General features: G+C 35.9%; 1 protein-coding gene across 3 annotated transcripts in view; it reads left to right on the forward strand.

The window, feature by feature from the left end:
• Positions 1-14,080, forward strand: part of Col4a5 (collagen type IV alpha 5 chain) — a 375,874-nt gene that overhangs the window by 301,851 nt on the left and 59,943 nt on the right. For all 3 annotated transcript variants that reach the window (XM_087196749.1, XM_087196750.1, XM_087196751.1), the window contains 6 exons: positions 660-827; positions 1,663-1,752; positions 2,205-2,354; positions 3,923-4,021; positions 5,292-5,381; positions 6,156-6,295. In XM_087196749.1, the coding sequence (XP_087052875.1) occupies positions 660-827; positions 1,663-1,752; positions 2,205-2,354; positions 3,923-4,021; positions 5,292-5,381; positions 6,156-6,295 (737 nt within the window). The remainder of the gene's footprint in view (positions 1-659; positions 828-1,662; positions 1,753-2,204; positions 2,355-3,922; positions 4,022-5,291; positions 5,382-6,155; positions 6,296-14,080) is intronic.

Here is a 14,080-nt window from a genome sequence, read left to right on the forward strand (position 1 = left end):
TCTGTGTATCAGTTTTTCAAGTATGGCCAGTTTGACTATATTGGTTCTGCCTATCCAGGAACATTGAATATCTCTCCAATTTCTGATGTGCTCTTCTATCTCCTTTTTCAGAGTATATACTGTAGTTTTTGTTGTGGAGGTATTTCACTTTCTTGGTTAGGCTAATCCTTAAGAACTTAATTTTTTCGTACTATTGTTGTGAATGGTATTATTTTCCTAAATTCCTTCTCAGTGAGTTCATCATTGGTGTAAAGGAACGCTATTGATTTTGGTGTATTGACTTTGTATCATGCTACATTTCTGAATTAGGCTCTTAATTCTAGGAGTCTTTTGGTGGAATTGTTTTGCTTTTCTATATAGAGGATCACATTATCTGAAAATAATGGTAGTTTGACTTCTTCCTTTCCTATACATGGCCTTTTTATTTCTTCTTACATAATTGCTCTGGCTAATGTTTCTAGTACTGTGTTGAAAACAAGTCATGATAATGAACCTTCTTATCTTATTCCTGATTTTAGAGTGAAAGCTTTAGGTTTTTTTTTCCCCCATTTACTATGTTGGCAATAATTTTTTCATAAGTGAGTTTTATCAGATTGAGATGTTACCAGATACATCCTTTAAAACTGACTTGTTACTAATATTGATGATATATTAACTAGGCTTACATGGAATACCAGGAGAGAAGGGGGATCCAGGACTTCCTGGATTTGATGTTCCAGGACCTCCTGGTGAGAGGGGCAGTCCAGGGATCCCTGGAGTACTTGGCCCTGTGGGACCTCCAGGATCACCAGGGCTCCCAGGAAAGGCAGGTGCCCCTGGATTCCCAGGTAATTTGTTTAATATTTTCTCTCACTTTTGATTCATGAAATTAATATTAATATGACTCTACTAAATTATTCTCACATTGTTCTTTTCTGAATTGACTGTTAAGTAAGATTGTTAAAATATCTTTGATTGCAGGAGACTCCTTTCACTGTTTGCAGCATTCTTTTTCCTGTGTTCGAATTTGGTTAAATATTACTGTATAGTGAAGAACCCCAAACTTTAATGGTTTAAACCAACATTTTTATTTTGCTCAAGATTCTACCATCAGAAATCAAGGGATGGCTTTACTGGATTACTTATCTGTAGCTCGTATAATTCCAACTAGGGTTGTTAGATTTGAAGGTTCTACTTGTTAGATGGCATTTCTCTGTCCCTGGGGTGTTTCTTGGCTCTCCTCTCCCATGATTCCTCTTCATATGGCTTGGGCTCCTCACACCATCATAGTATTGTGATAGTTTTTATCCTTCCATGGCAGCTGGCTTCTAAGAGAAAGAATCTCAAAAGCTAAAAGTGAGTGTTCCAGGATCCCCAGGTAGAAGCTGCAAGACTTCTTGTGATCTAGCTTGAGAGTTATACAGTGTCATTTAGCCAAGGGTAAAGTAGAGTTGGCCTAGATTCCAGGCGAGAAGGCTACACTAGGATGTGTATATTGGGAAGTATTCTTCGTTGGAACCCATCTTTGGAGATTAGTTGCCATAATGAGCATCTGTATCTCTGGTTATTTGCAATAGTGGGTGTTAAGATTCTGCAATAATTTTCTAGCTGACATCTTAAAACTTACTTTTTATCTTTCTAATGTCAAAAGAGGCAAATGTTATTTGTTGATATTCTTCAAAGGCACCAAAGGTGAAATGGGTATGATGGGACCTCCAGGCGCACCAGGACCTTTAGGAATTCCTGGCAGGAATGGTGCTCCTGGTCTTAAAGGTAATATTTGGAATTTGCTGACTGATATGTAAGAGAGAGAGAGAAAGAAAATAAACATTGCTTTATATTACATGGAATATTTTTATTTAACTACTTTAAAATAAGCAATACTTAGTATTTTGTTTCTATGTGACATGACATTTTCAATATGGTGGTCTACCTAGTTTGGCTAACATAAAACATAAATGCTTACCTCAAATGTATAAGGACTAAACAAACTTTTTATTTGTTTTTTGGTCAGTCAAAGAATTCCAGAAGGAAGAGAGATTGTTATTTGAGTTTTAAAATGTGTATGCACTCAAGTAATTCATAGACAATAACTTAAATTGCATATATGTTTTGGGGGACTACTAGCCCATCCAACTATCAATTATATAAATAATCTTTATACATAGTAATTGTGGAGAGATAAATCTGATCTGTTGTGTCTTCCCCACATATGCTGATTTTAGGCAATGATGGCTTACAGGGTCAGCCAGGACTTCCTGGCTCTGCAGGAGAAAAAGGTGGTAAGGGAGAACCTGGCCTTCCAGGCCCTCCTGGACCAAGGGATCCAAATCTCCTAGCCTCAAAAGGAGAAAAGGGAGAACGTGGCTTACCAGGTGAGTGAATGTAATCATGTATTTGTAAATACTTTTTTTCCAGTATGTCTGAATTTTTTTGTTTTCTCTTTTGTTGCTGAAAATTGAACCTATAAGAGTATTCATGCTAGCACATGTACTACCACTGAGGTATACCCCAGCTCTCAAGTTTAATTTTTAAATAATATAAGAATTACCTTGTAATGCAGATTTATCAACAAAAGATACTTAGGTGCATCAAATTTTGGTAATGAGTATTAATTTTCATTTGATTCGTATTGTTGCATTGATAATCTTTAGATTATTTTCTTTGTAGTTCACCTATCTTGAGCTGAGGGGGTTTTAAAAACAAACCTAGGCAATCACCTTCAATCCATTCAGAAAGAAATACATGATAAAGTAGAGAGAAAAGAATATGTATACCCACAATCACTTGAAAAACAGATTTCATTGTTTAGGAAATTTGGTACTCTTTTTCATTTTTTCCCCCTTGAAACCAGATTTGGATGATAGGTACCTTGTTGTACTGCAGTGTTTTAATATCCATATAATACTTGGCTTTTAAACAGTTCACTGTTATTCTACTTTGGCAGAATGAAAATGTCTTGGGCTAAGAGTAGCCACAAGCAGCACTGGAGGAAGTCCTGAAATTATGTCCAGGGAACAACTTTGTTATTGTAGTTGTTTTATTAGAAGCAAATAAGGCATGAGAAGTATATGGGATTTTTTTAACTTAAAAAAATCTTCTTTCTATAGAAGTGTCATGTGTTCAGAATGAAGCATCAAAATAGAGATAAGCATAAAGTAGCATATAGAGCACTTACAGAAAATAGTTTTTTCCAGTACCAGGGATTGAACTCAGGACCTTGCACTTGCAAGGCAGGCACTTTGCCACTGAGATAAAACCCTGGCCCCAGAAAATAGTTTTTTAAAAAAACTTACAACCAAAACTATATAAAATAGTCTTTCAAACAATAATGAACTTTACTAGTTTTGCTTATTTGCAGCTTGTAGTAAATTTGTAACTCTTTATGTTCTATTAATATTGTCAGTTGTATACATGTGAGTATGTTTATGTACACAGATGTTTTGTTTCCCAGTGAACAAGATTTGATTATATTTTTCCTCAAAAAAGTTTGAAATATTGCAGTTTTGCGCAGTCACAAAAGATGTTAATTTTTTATTATGGCTAAAATGAGGTGTCTTCTCTGGCTTACCCTTTATAAGTCATCTTTTCTCTTTCAGCTATGCTTTGTGCATAATAGGGGCAGTAAAGTACACTTGCCTGTACTGTAGCTCTATTAAAGAAAGTCATAGAATTTAAAGGAAAGCCTAGGAATTTTTCATTGTATGACACTGAAGCCCAAAGAAGAAAGTGACTTCATTAAGTGCTCTGTATTTCTTGGTGGCAGGTAAATAAAAAGTAGCATGTTTTAGTATGAATCCAAGACTAATGGTTTGTACTATATCAGAATATCATCAAATTCCTCTATTTCACATATGGTTCAATACTTGGGTAGCTTGTTTTGTCAGATTCATTTAATGGATTAATGATAGCCTGACTTGTCTCTCCTACTCATCCTTGGAAGGTATTCCTGGAATCTCAGGACCAAAAGGCTACCAGGGTTTGCCTGGAGACCCAGGGCAACCTGGACTGAGTGGAGAACCTGGATTACCAGGACTACCAGGTAGGAAAGATAAACAACTTGTGGCTTTTGGATAGCTGACTCTGAACTCTGGAAAAGTAATTGCATACTTCTCATGTTTGATGATGCTTTGAATTTGGTCATGGTAATATGCTTGGGTAGCAACTAAAACATGGAACTCCTCTTTGACAGAAATGTTACCATTTAGCCAAGTTTAGCCATTTGGCCAAAGTTTCAACAGACAATATTTCTGAGGTATTTTGATTTATTCAGTTTCTTCTTTTTGTGATATCAAGGTGTACCCAGAAGTATGATTCAAATTACTTTCTTTGTTTTATTACATACATTGCAACATACATATATAGGACTATTACCTGGTAGGAGTCTGAATAATTTTTCCTTTTCCAGTTTTTTTTCCTACAGACAAGTCAGTTATTAATCCATGTAATAACAGATAGTGGCCAATTCTATTTTTAAAATTTCTAGGGATAAAAACCTCACAACCTCCCTGTGTAGTCTGTTATAAAATGAACCACCCTTACAATGAACAATTATATTTTATTATTCCACATTTGCTGCTTAAGCCATTTGCCTTCAGTTTGACCCATAAGGAAATAAAGAACAGCTTGATCTCATCCTTCTAAAAACCCTGAAGTTCATTTATTTGCTTTTACATACCACATTGCTTTGATATAGTCAGAAAGAGAAATTCTCTCATTGTTCCTCCCTTACATCTTCAGCATTCTCCTCCCCAGTTTAGAAGTCATTGTGAAAGACAAAATGTTTAAGATAATGTCCCTGAAGGACATCTACACGACACCACAGAACTCAGGCACCGATGCTCTAAGAAGAATGTGCAAACAGAGTAGCCATACCAGGCAGGCATAACTGCCTAGTACCTTTACGTCAACATTTATCTCTCTCTGGCCTATTGTAACTAGAATTGTGTCATGACAGGTTACTACCTTTGCTCTTCCTGGTCTCATGTAATCAGGCTGTACATGAAAATGCTATTTCTGAATCTTTATAAACTGACTTAACAGTAAGAATAGTTATACATATGCAAAAGATAGCACCTCCAATGTTTTGAATTGTTTTAGGGGAAGATAGAATGTATCCTGGTAAATTTTTTTCTTTTTTTAATAAAGTTGTATTATGAGACCTGTATTATCATAATTATTATTTCTTAGGTATCGTTTGCTTATTTCATGCTGAATTATATCTGTGAACTTTAATCATATATTAAGATTTAATTCATCCAATTCTATGCTGGTGCTTACTGATTTTAATTGTACCAATGTGACTTTTCTAGGTCCCAAGGGTGATCCTGGTTTCCCTGGCCAGCCAGGACTTATAGGACCTCCTGGACTTAAAGGAAACATAGGTGATATGGGTTTTCCAGGTGAGTGATGAAAAGCTCCTAAATATTAGTACCATTAAGGGCCTTTTTATTAGAATAAAGACTAGAATGGAGCCTGGAAATGTAGATCAGCAGTAAAGCACTCACCTAGCATATATGAGGCCATAGGTCTGAACCCTAGCACTACAAAGAAAGACAGACAGACGAGAGTTGATAGAAACAGACTGAGACAATATTTAAAGTAATCCGTGGGTAGAACTCTTATTACAAAAATATTTGAAGTCGGTTCTAATGGACAGAGATTTTAAAACTTTAAAAGTTGAAATTCAAACGTATCTGTTCTCTAGCTCTATCCTTTCCATTTAAACATCCTTAAAGTCAGCTTTTACATATTCCTGGCTGTGAAGCTCAGAACTCAGTTTGCTGTGATTTGTTAAAAATCTTTTTGCTTGTTCATATATGTCTTAGATATGCCACAAGTAGAGATTTATTTTTGTGATACCAAGTATTGAACCTAGGGCCTTTGCACAAGTCTAGCCCCATCCCTTTATCTTTTATTTTGAGTCAGGGCCTCACTATATTGCTAAGTTGCCCAAGCTGGGCTGAAACTTGTGATCTTTCTGGCTCAACCTCTCAGAATGCTAGGATTACAGGCATGTACCACCATGTCCAGCTCAGAATACTTTGAATTTTTCTTGCTTTTCAACAGTGCCAAGGATCAAACCTAGGGCCTTGACCATGGTAGGATGCTAGACAAATGTTCTATCGCTAAGCTACATTCCAAGACTAAGAATATTTTGTAAAATATTTCAACAGGTCCTCAGGGTGTGGAAGGACTGACCGGACCTCCTGGAGTTCCTGGACAACCTGGTTCCCCAGGATTACCTGGACAGAAAGGAGACAAAGGTGATCCTGGCATTTCAGGCATTGGTCTTTCAGGTCTTACTGGCCCAAAGGTAATCACACTCTAATTATATGCCTCAGTAATTGTGATTTTTATTTAATACTGTGTTTATTCCTAATTCTTCATTAAACAAACTGTGGAATGAAATGGCTTATTCTAGGTAAGAGATTTGTTCTTTCTCTTATGAAATATATGTCTTAGGGTTTGGATCAAGTAAAAAAAAAATTAGAAAAAACCTTTCTGGATACTCGGTTTTTCTTCTATCCTAATCTCTGAATATATTTCAGTAAACCAAAGACATATTTTTGCCTGGTTTTATTTTTCCATTTTTAGAGACAGAGTTTTGAGGATTTTTTCTAACATTGTTATTAACTAATATGAATAGTTTTACAAAAAAAGTAACTTTACCAGTTAATGAAAGTATAGCAGTATTCTTTTTTTTTTCCATTAAGTTTATTGGTGCATTTTAGGTATACAATACAGTTACATTCATCATTGGGATCTTGTACCTTTACATGATGTATCTTGGTTCTTATTTTTTTCCCCATTCCCCTGCCCTCCCATCACCCCCTCCACCCTTCCCTATTTACAAAGACTTTGTTTCCATTTTTTTCTTTTTCTCATGTTTTTAACTGAGCATCTGAGGAAGTTGTCTGAATTCAGTTTAACATATTCCTTTACACTATTAGACTGAAAACTTCTATGGCATTTCTCAGGTAATCAAATTTAGAACTTATTTTGAATCATTGCATTCAACATGAATTTACTAACAACTGTTTAGTTCCATGAAAAAATATACTAACTCCCTTAATCATGCAGTCAGACCACAGAGCTAAGGAGTATTAGAAAAAGAAGTGTGATTCTTGGCTTGCATGGACATTCCCATTAAAATAAGAATTTACTGAATTATATTTTAAAGGTAATTTCCTTTTAATAGCATACAAAAGGTTATAGTTTAATTGTGCAGTTGACTAACTTAGTATGAGAGATAAGGGAAGTTTCTACATATTAATTTCAGTTTAATAATGTAAAGTTTATTGAAATGAATGTAAATTTTCCTGTTATGTTTACATTTTACCAGTAATGTAGTAATGTGCACTTTTATTAAGAACTACATTAATTAAAACCTACGGACATGTAAAAAGCAAAAGTGAAAATCTCTCTCTTGCCCTTCTTTTCTCATTCTACTTATAGCACCTCTCTCAAAAGTTTCATAAAGTCGTTGCCTACACCTATGTCAAGAGTTTTACCTACTCTGTTCCAGCAGATTTAGTGTTTCTGTTTTAATATTTAGATCTTCTATCCATTTTGATTTTAGTTTAGTGCATGGTGATGAGATATGGGTCTAGGTTTAATCTTTGGCATGTGGAAAGCCAGTTTTCCCAGCACCATTTATTAAAGTGCAGATGTTTGGCCCCTTTGTCAAAGACAAGGTGGATGTGTGTTTTTGGAGATGTTTCTGCATTTTCTAATCTGTTCTATTAATTCTTGGATCCATTTTGTTTTGCCAGTATCCTGCTTGTTTTTATAACAGTAACTTTTAGTATAATTTCAAGTCAGGGATTGTCATGCCCCCTGCCTTGCCTTTATTGCCCAGAATTACTTTTGCTCTTCTAGTTCTCTTCTGGTTCCAAATGAATTATAGGATTGATTTCTCTAGTTCTGCAAGGTATCCTATTGGTATTTTAATTGGGATTGTGTTAAATCTGTATAATAGTTTTGGAAGTATGGCCATTTTCACTATATTGGTTGTGCCAACCCAAGAGCAAGGAATGTCTTTCCATTGTCTGATATCCTCTTTAATCTCCTTTTTCAGAGTAGTGTAGTTTTCAGTCTAAAAGTCTTTTACTTCCTTAGTTAGATTGATTCCTAAGTATTACATTTTTCTGGATGCTATTTTGAAAGATGTTATTTCTCTAATTTCTCTTTCAGTGAGTTTGTTATTCATGTACAGGAATGCTATTGATTTTTCAGTGTTGACTTTATATCCAGTTATGCTACTGAATTTGCTTATTAAATCTAAGAGTCTTTTGGTGGAGTTTTTGGTGTCTTCTATGCAGAGGATCATGCCATCCAAAAATAACAATAATTTAACTTCTTCATTTCATTTTCTCTCTTTATTCTTTTTATTTCTTTGTCTTGTCTAATTGCTCTGGCTAATGTGTCCAGAAGTGTATTGAACAGGAGTGGTGATTGCAGTCATCCTTGTCATGATCCTGATTTTATTATTTATTTATTTATTTTTTCCCCCATTAAGTTTATTGGTACATTTTCGGTATAAAATACAGTTACATTCATCATTGGGATCTTGTACCATTACATGAATATCTTGATTCTTATTTTTTCCCCTTCCCCTGCCCTCCCTTCACCCCCTCCATCCTTCCCTACTTGCAAAGACTGTTTTCATTTTTTTCCTTTTCTCATATTTTTTCTTTTCCCTTTTTTCCTTTCCCCTACTGCTCCCACCCCTCTGCACCTTTAGACCCCTTCCTCCCGTTACACAATATCAACCATATATTTTTAAAATTACAATATAAAGCTATAGGAGACATTACCACAGATTTTACAGAATTTAAAAGGATATAGAAAGCATATTTCAAAAATCTGTTTTGAAATAAATTTGACAACTTCTTAGAAGTACCTTGGAAGACAAATTAATGAAACTAACTCTGGAGGAAATATAAAACCCGAATAGCACCTATTAAAGAAAGTACATTCCTAGCTTGAAAACCTACCTATATGACAACAGCAGGCTCATATACATTTCAACTGATAAACCATATCAAACAATTAAAGCAGAAAAAAGAAGGAACACTTCTCCCCTCATTTTAGGAACTCAACATTGCACCAATCCTAAAACTAGACAAAGACAACAGAAGAAAAAAGTATGAACATAGATAGAAATTTGTTTAACAAAACAATTAGAAGTCAGATCTGGCAGTATGTAGAAAGTGGTTTTGTTATAAGGATGGCAGTATTGGTTCAGCATTGGAAGATCCACTCCCAAAACTCATCATTTTAACAGAGGAAAGGAAAAAGCCACATGATCCTGTCACTAGTTGGAGAAAAAGTGTTGAACTAAATTCCACAGCTGTTCATGGTAAAAGTTATCAGGAGACTAAAAGTAGAACAGAACTTTCTCAACAGATTAAAGACATGTACTCCATACTTCCAGCGAGAATGCCTTACATAAATGGAGAAGATACAATGCTTTCTCCTTAAGGTGGGGAACAAGGGCAGATATGCTTACTCTTTATCGGTCCATTAAACTTTGAAACGTAGGCCCCACCAAAAGAGTCTGGCAATAAAATGACACAATTAGGATAGGATTGGCAAGATAGAAGCAAAATATTTATATGTAGATGAAATGATCATCTACAGAGAAAATACTAAGAAATCTCTAGGAGCCCCTAGAACTTGTATTTGAATTTATTTTTATTTTATTTTATTTTTTTGTATTAAATTCTTTTATTGGAACATTGTAGGTATACAACACAATTACATTTCTCATTGGGAATTGTACCTTTATATAATGCATCTTGGTTCTTATTTTTTCCCCATTCCTAGCCCTCCCTTCACGCCCTCCACCCTTCCCTATTTTACAAAGACTTTATTTCCATTTTTTCCATTTCTCATCATTATTTCCTTTCCCTTCTTTCCTTTCTCCTGCCCCTCCCACTACCCCTACCCCTTTGGACCTTTTCTTCCTATTTTACATTATCGATTATTCATTCTAATCATTGGTACATTTTAGGTATACAATATAATGACATTCATCATTGGAAATTTGCACCTTTACATAGTCTCTCTTGGTTCTTGTTTTTCATTCTTGCCCAGCCCTCCCTTCAACCCCTCCAGCCCTCCCTATTTACAAAGATTTTGTTCCTATTTTTCCATTTTCTCATATTAATCCCATTCCCTTCTATCCTTCCCCTTAGCCCTCCCACTTCCTTCCCCTTTGCCCCTTTTCGTCCTATTTCGCATGACCTATTATACATTTAGTCCTTATTTACACTTTCAGTTTCTCACACCAGAGAAACTATTGGGTATTTCCACATCGGTGTCCTATTTATTCCACTTAAGAGTATCGCCTCAATGTGCATCCACTTAGCTATAAATGTCTCTAATTTCTCATTTTTTATGGCTGAGTAGTACTCCATTTTATACAAAAAACCACATTTTCTTTATCCAGTCTCCAGTGGATGGGCATTTGGGCTGTTTCCAAGTTTTAGCTATTACAAACTGCGCTGCTATGAACATGGGTGCACATATATCACTGTGGTATGATTCTTTTAATTCTTTGGGGAAGATCCCCAGCAGTGGAATAGCGGGGTCAAATGGAATTTCCAGTCCTAGTTCTTTGAGGTATCTCCATACTGATTTCCACAGTGCTTGCACCAGTCTACACTCCCACCAGCAGTGGAGCAGGGTTCCTCTTTCCCCACAGCCCTGCCAGCATTTGTTATTGGTTGATTTCATGATAGCAGCCATTCTTTCTGGAGTGAAGTGGAATCTCAGCATTGTTTTCATTTGCATCTCTCGAATGACCAGTGACATTGAACATTTTTTCATGTATTTATTTGCTATTTCTACTTCTTTGACTGAGAAATGTCTGTTCATTTCACATGCCCATTTTTGGATTGGGTCTTTAAATTTGGGAGGTCTGATCTTTTTAAGTTCTTTATAGATTCGTGATAGTAGACCTTTGTCTGAGGAAGAGCAGGTGAAGATTTTTTCCCACATTGTGGATTGTCTCTTCACACTGCTGGTGGTTTCTCTTGCTGTGCAGAAGCTTTTTTAATAAGAAGAGATCCCATTTGTTGATTGTTTGTGCTAGTTCACAGGCAACTGAGGTTTTGTTCATAAAATCTTTTCCTACACCAATGTCTTCAAGGGTTCTACCTAACCTCTGTTCCAACTGGTTCAGAGTTTCTATTTTAATATTTAGATCTTTAATCCATTTTGATTTTAGTTTAGTGCATGGTGAGAGATACAGGTCTAGTTTTAATCTTTGGCAAGTTGAAGCCCAGTTTTTCCAGCAGCATTTATTAAAGAGGCTATCTTTCATCCAGTGAGGGTGTTTGGCTCCTTTGTCGAAGATGAGATGGCTGAGTGTGTCTGGAGTTGTTTCCGCATCTTCTAATCTGTTCCACTGATCCTCAAGCCTGTTTCTTTGCCAGTACCATGCTGTTTTTATCACAGGAGCTTTGTAGTATAGTTGCAGGTTGGGGATTGTGATACCCCCTGCCATGTCTCTGTTACCTAGAATTGCTTTTGCTATTCTGGGTCCATTCTTGCTCCAAATGAATTTTTGGATATTTTTTTCAAGGTCTATGAAGTATGCTGCTGGGATCTCAAATGGAATTGCATTAAGTCTATATAGCAGTTTTGGAAGTATGGCCATTTTCACTCTATTAATCCTTCCTACCCAGGAGCAGGGGATGTCTGTCCATTTTCTGATATCATCTTCAATCTCTCTTTTCAGAGTGCCATAGTTTTCAGAAAAGAGGTCTTTGATTTCTTTCGTTAGGATGATTCCTAGGTATTTCAGTTTTTTGGATGCTATTGTGAAAGGAATTATTTGCCCTATTTCTCCCTCAGTGAGTCTGTCATTGGTGTAGAGGAAAGCTATTGATTTTTGTGTGTTGACCTTGTAACCAGCTACTTGATTGAATTTGGTTATTAAGTCTAAGAGACTTTTGGTGGAGTTCTTGGGGTCTTCTGTGTAGAGTATCATGTCATCTGCAAATAATGACAATTTGACTTCTTCATTTCCTATCTTTATTCCTTTTATTTGTTTCTCTTGTCTAATTGCCGTGGCTAATGTTTCCAGAACTATATTGAACAAAAGTGGTGATAGTGGACATCCTTGTCTTGTTCCTGATTTTTAGTGTGAAGGATTTCAGTTTTTGACCATTTAGTATGATATTGGCTGTTGGTTTTTCATAGATGGCTTCTATCATTTTGAGGTAGAGAACATCTATTCCAATTTTTTGTAGGGTTTTTATCATAAATGCATGTTGGATTTTGTCAAATGCTTTTTCTGCATCTATGGAGATAATCATATGGTTTTTGTCCTTGGCTCTATTGATATAGTGTATTACATTGATTGATTTGTGTATGTTGAACCATCTCTGCATCCCTGGGATGAATCCCACTTGATCAGGGTGTATGATCTTCTTGATGATCTTCTTCATTCTGTTTGCCAGTATCTTATTAAGGATTTTTGCATCTATGTTCATTAGTGAGATTGGCCTATAGTTCTCTTTTTCAGTTGGGTCTTTCTCTGCTTTGGGGATCAAGGTGATGCTTGCTTCCAGGAATGAATTTGGGAGTATTGCTTCCCTTTCAGTTTCATTGAAGAGTTTAAACAGTAGTGGCAGCAGTTCCTCTCTAAATGTCTTGTAGAATTCAGCAGTGAAGCCATCAGGGCCCGGGATTTTCTTAGATGATAAGTTTTTAATTACATTTTCAATTTCATTGGTTGATATTGGGTTGTTCAGAATTTTTAGGTCTTCTTCATTCAACTTTGGTAATTCATATGTATCTAGGAGTCTGTCCATTTCTTCTGTGTTGTCCATCTTATTGGTGTATAGGTTCTGGAAGTAGGTATTGATGATCATCTGGATTTCTGCTAGGTCTGTTGTCATTTCACCCTTTTCATTCCTAATTGCATGGATTTGGGCCTTTTCTTTCCTTTTTCTGATAAGAATGCTAAAGGTTTGTCAATTTTGTTGATTCTTTCAAAGAACCAACTGTTGGCTTCACTGATTTTTTGTGTTGTTCTCTTAGTCTCCATTGCATTGATTTCTCCTCTGATCTCTATAATTTCCTCCCTTGTATGAGCTTTGGGGTTGTCTTGCTCTTCTTTTTCTAGAACCTTGAGGTTCAGCATCAGGTTGTTTAATTGGGATCGTTCTGTTTTCCTAATATGCGTATTCACTGCTATGAATTTCCCTCGTAAGACTGCTTTCATTGTGTCCCATAGATTCTGATATGTTGTACTGTCATTGTCATTTAACTGAAAGAACTGTCTGATTTCTTCTCTAATTTCCTCTGTGACCCATTGGTTATTCAGAAGTGTGTTGTTCAATTTCCACGTGCTTATGAAATTTTTTGAGTTTCTTTTGCTATGGATCTCCAATTTCATCGCACTATGGTCTGATAATATACAGGGGATAACTTCAATTCCTTTGCACTTACTTAAACATGTTCTATGTGTGAGTATGTGGTCTATTTTGGAATGACCCACGTGCAGCTGAGAAGAATGTGTGTTGTGATTTTGTGGGGTGGAAGACTCTGTAAACATCTGTTAAGTTCATTTGTTCAAGAGTTCGATTGAGTTCTAGTATTTCATTCCTTATTTTTTGTCTAGTTGATCTATCTATTTGTGACAGTGGGGTGTTGAGGTCCCCCACTATGATTGTATTAGTGCATATATGACTTTTCACGTCTGTTAGAATATGTTTTATATAGTTGGGTGCACTAGTGTTTGGTGCATAGATATTTATGATTGTCATCTCTTCCTCTTGGATTCTTCCCTTTACAAGGATGTAGTGTCCTTCTTCATCTCTCGTAATTAGTGTTGGTTTGAAATCTCCTTGATCTGCCAAGAGGATAGCTACTCCTGCTTTTTTTGTGGTTCGTGTCACATGGAGTATTGTTTTCCACCCTTTAACTTTCAGTCTGTGAGTTTCCTTTTGAATGAAGTGTGTTTCTTGTATGCAGCATATTGTTGGATTTTGCTTCTTGACCCACTCTGCCAGTCTATTTATTTTGATTGGTGAATCGAGACCATTAACATTGATGGTTATAACTGAAACGTATTGACTTGTCA

Source organism: Heterocephalus glaber, unplaced genomic scaffold, assembly GCF_053883595.1.
Source record: "Heterocephalus glaber isolate CG9 unplaced genomic scaffold, H.glaber_assembly_v1.0 deba00001613, whole genome shotgun sequence".
NCBI lineage: Eukaryota > Metazoa > Chordata > Mammalia > Rodentia > Bathyergidae > Heterocephalus > Heterocephalus glaber.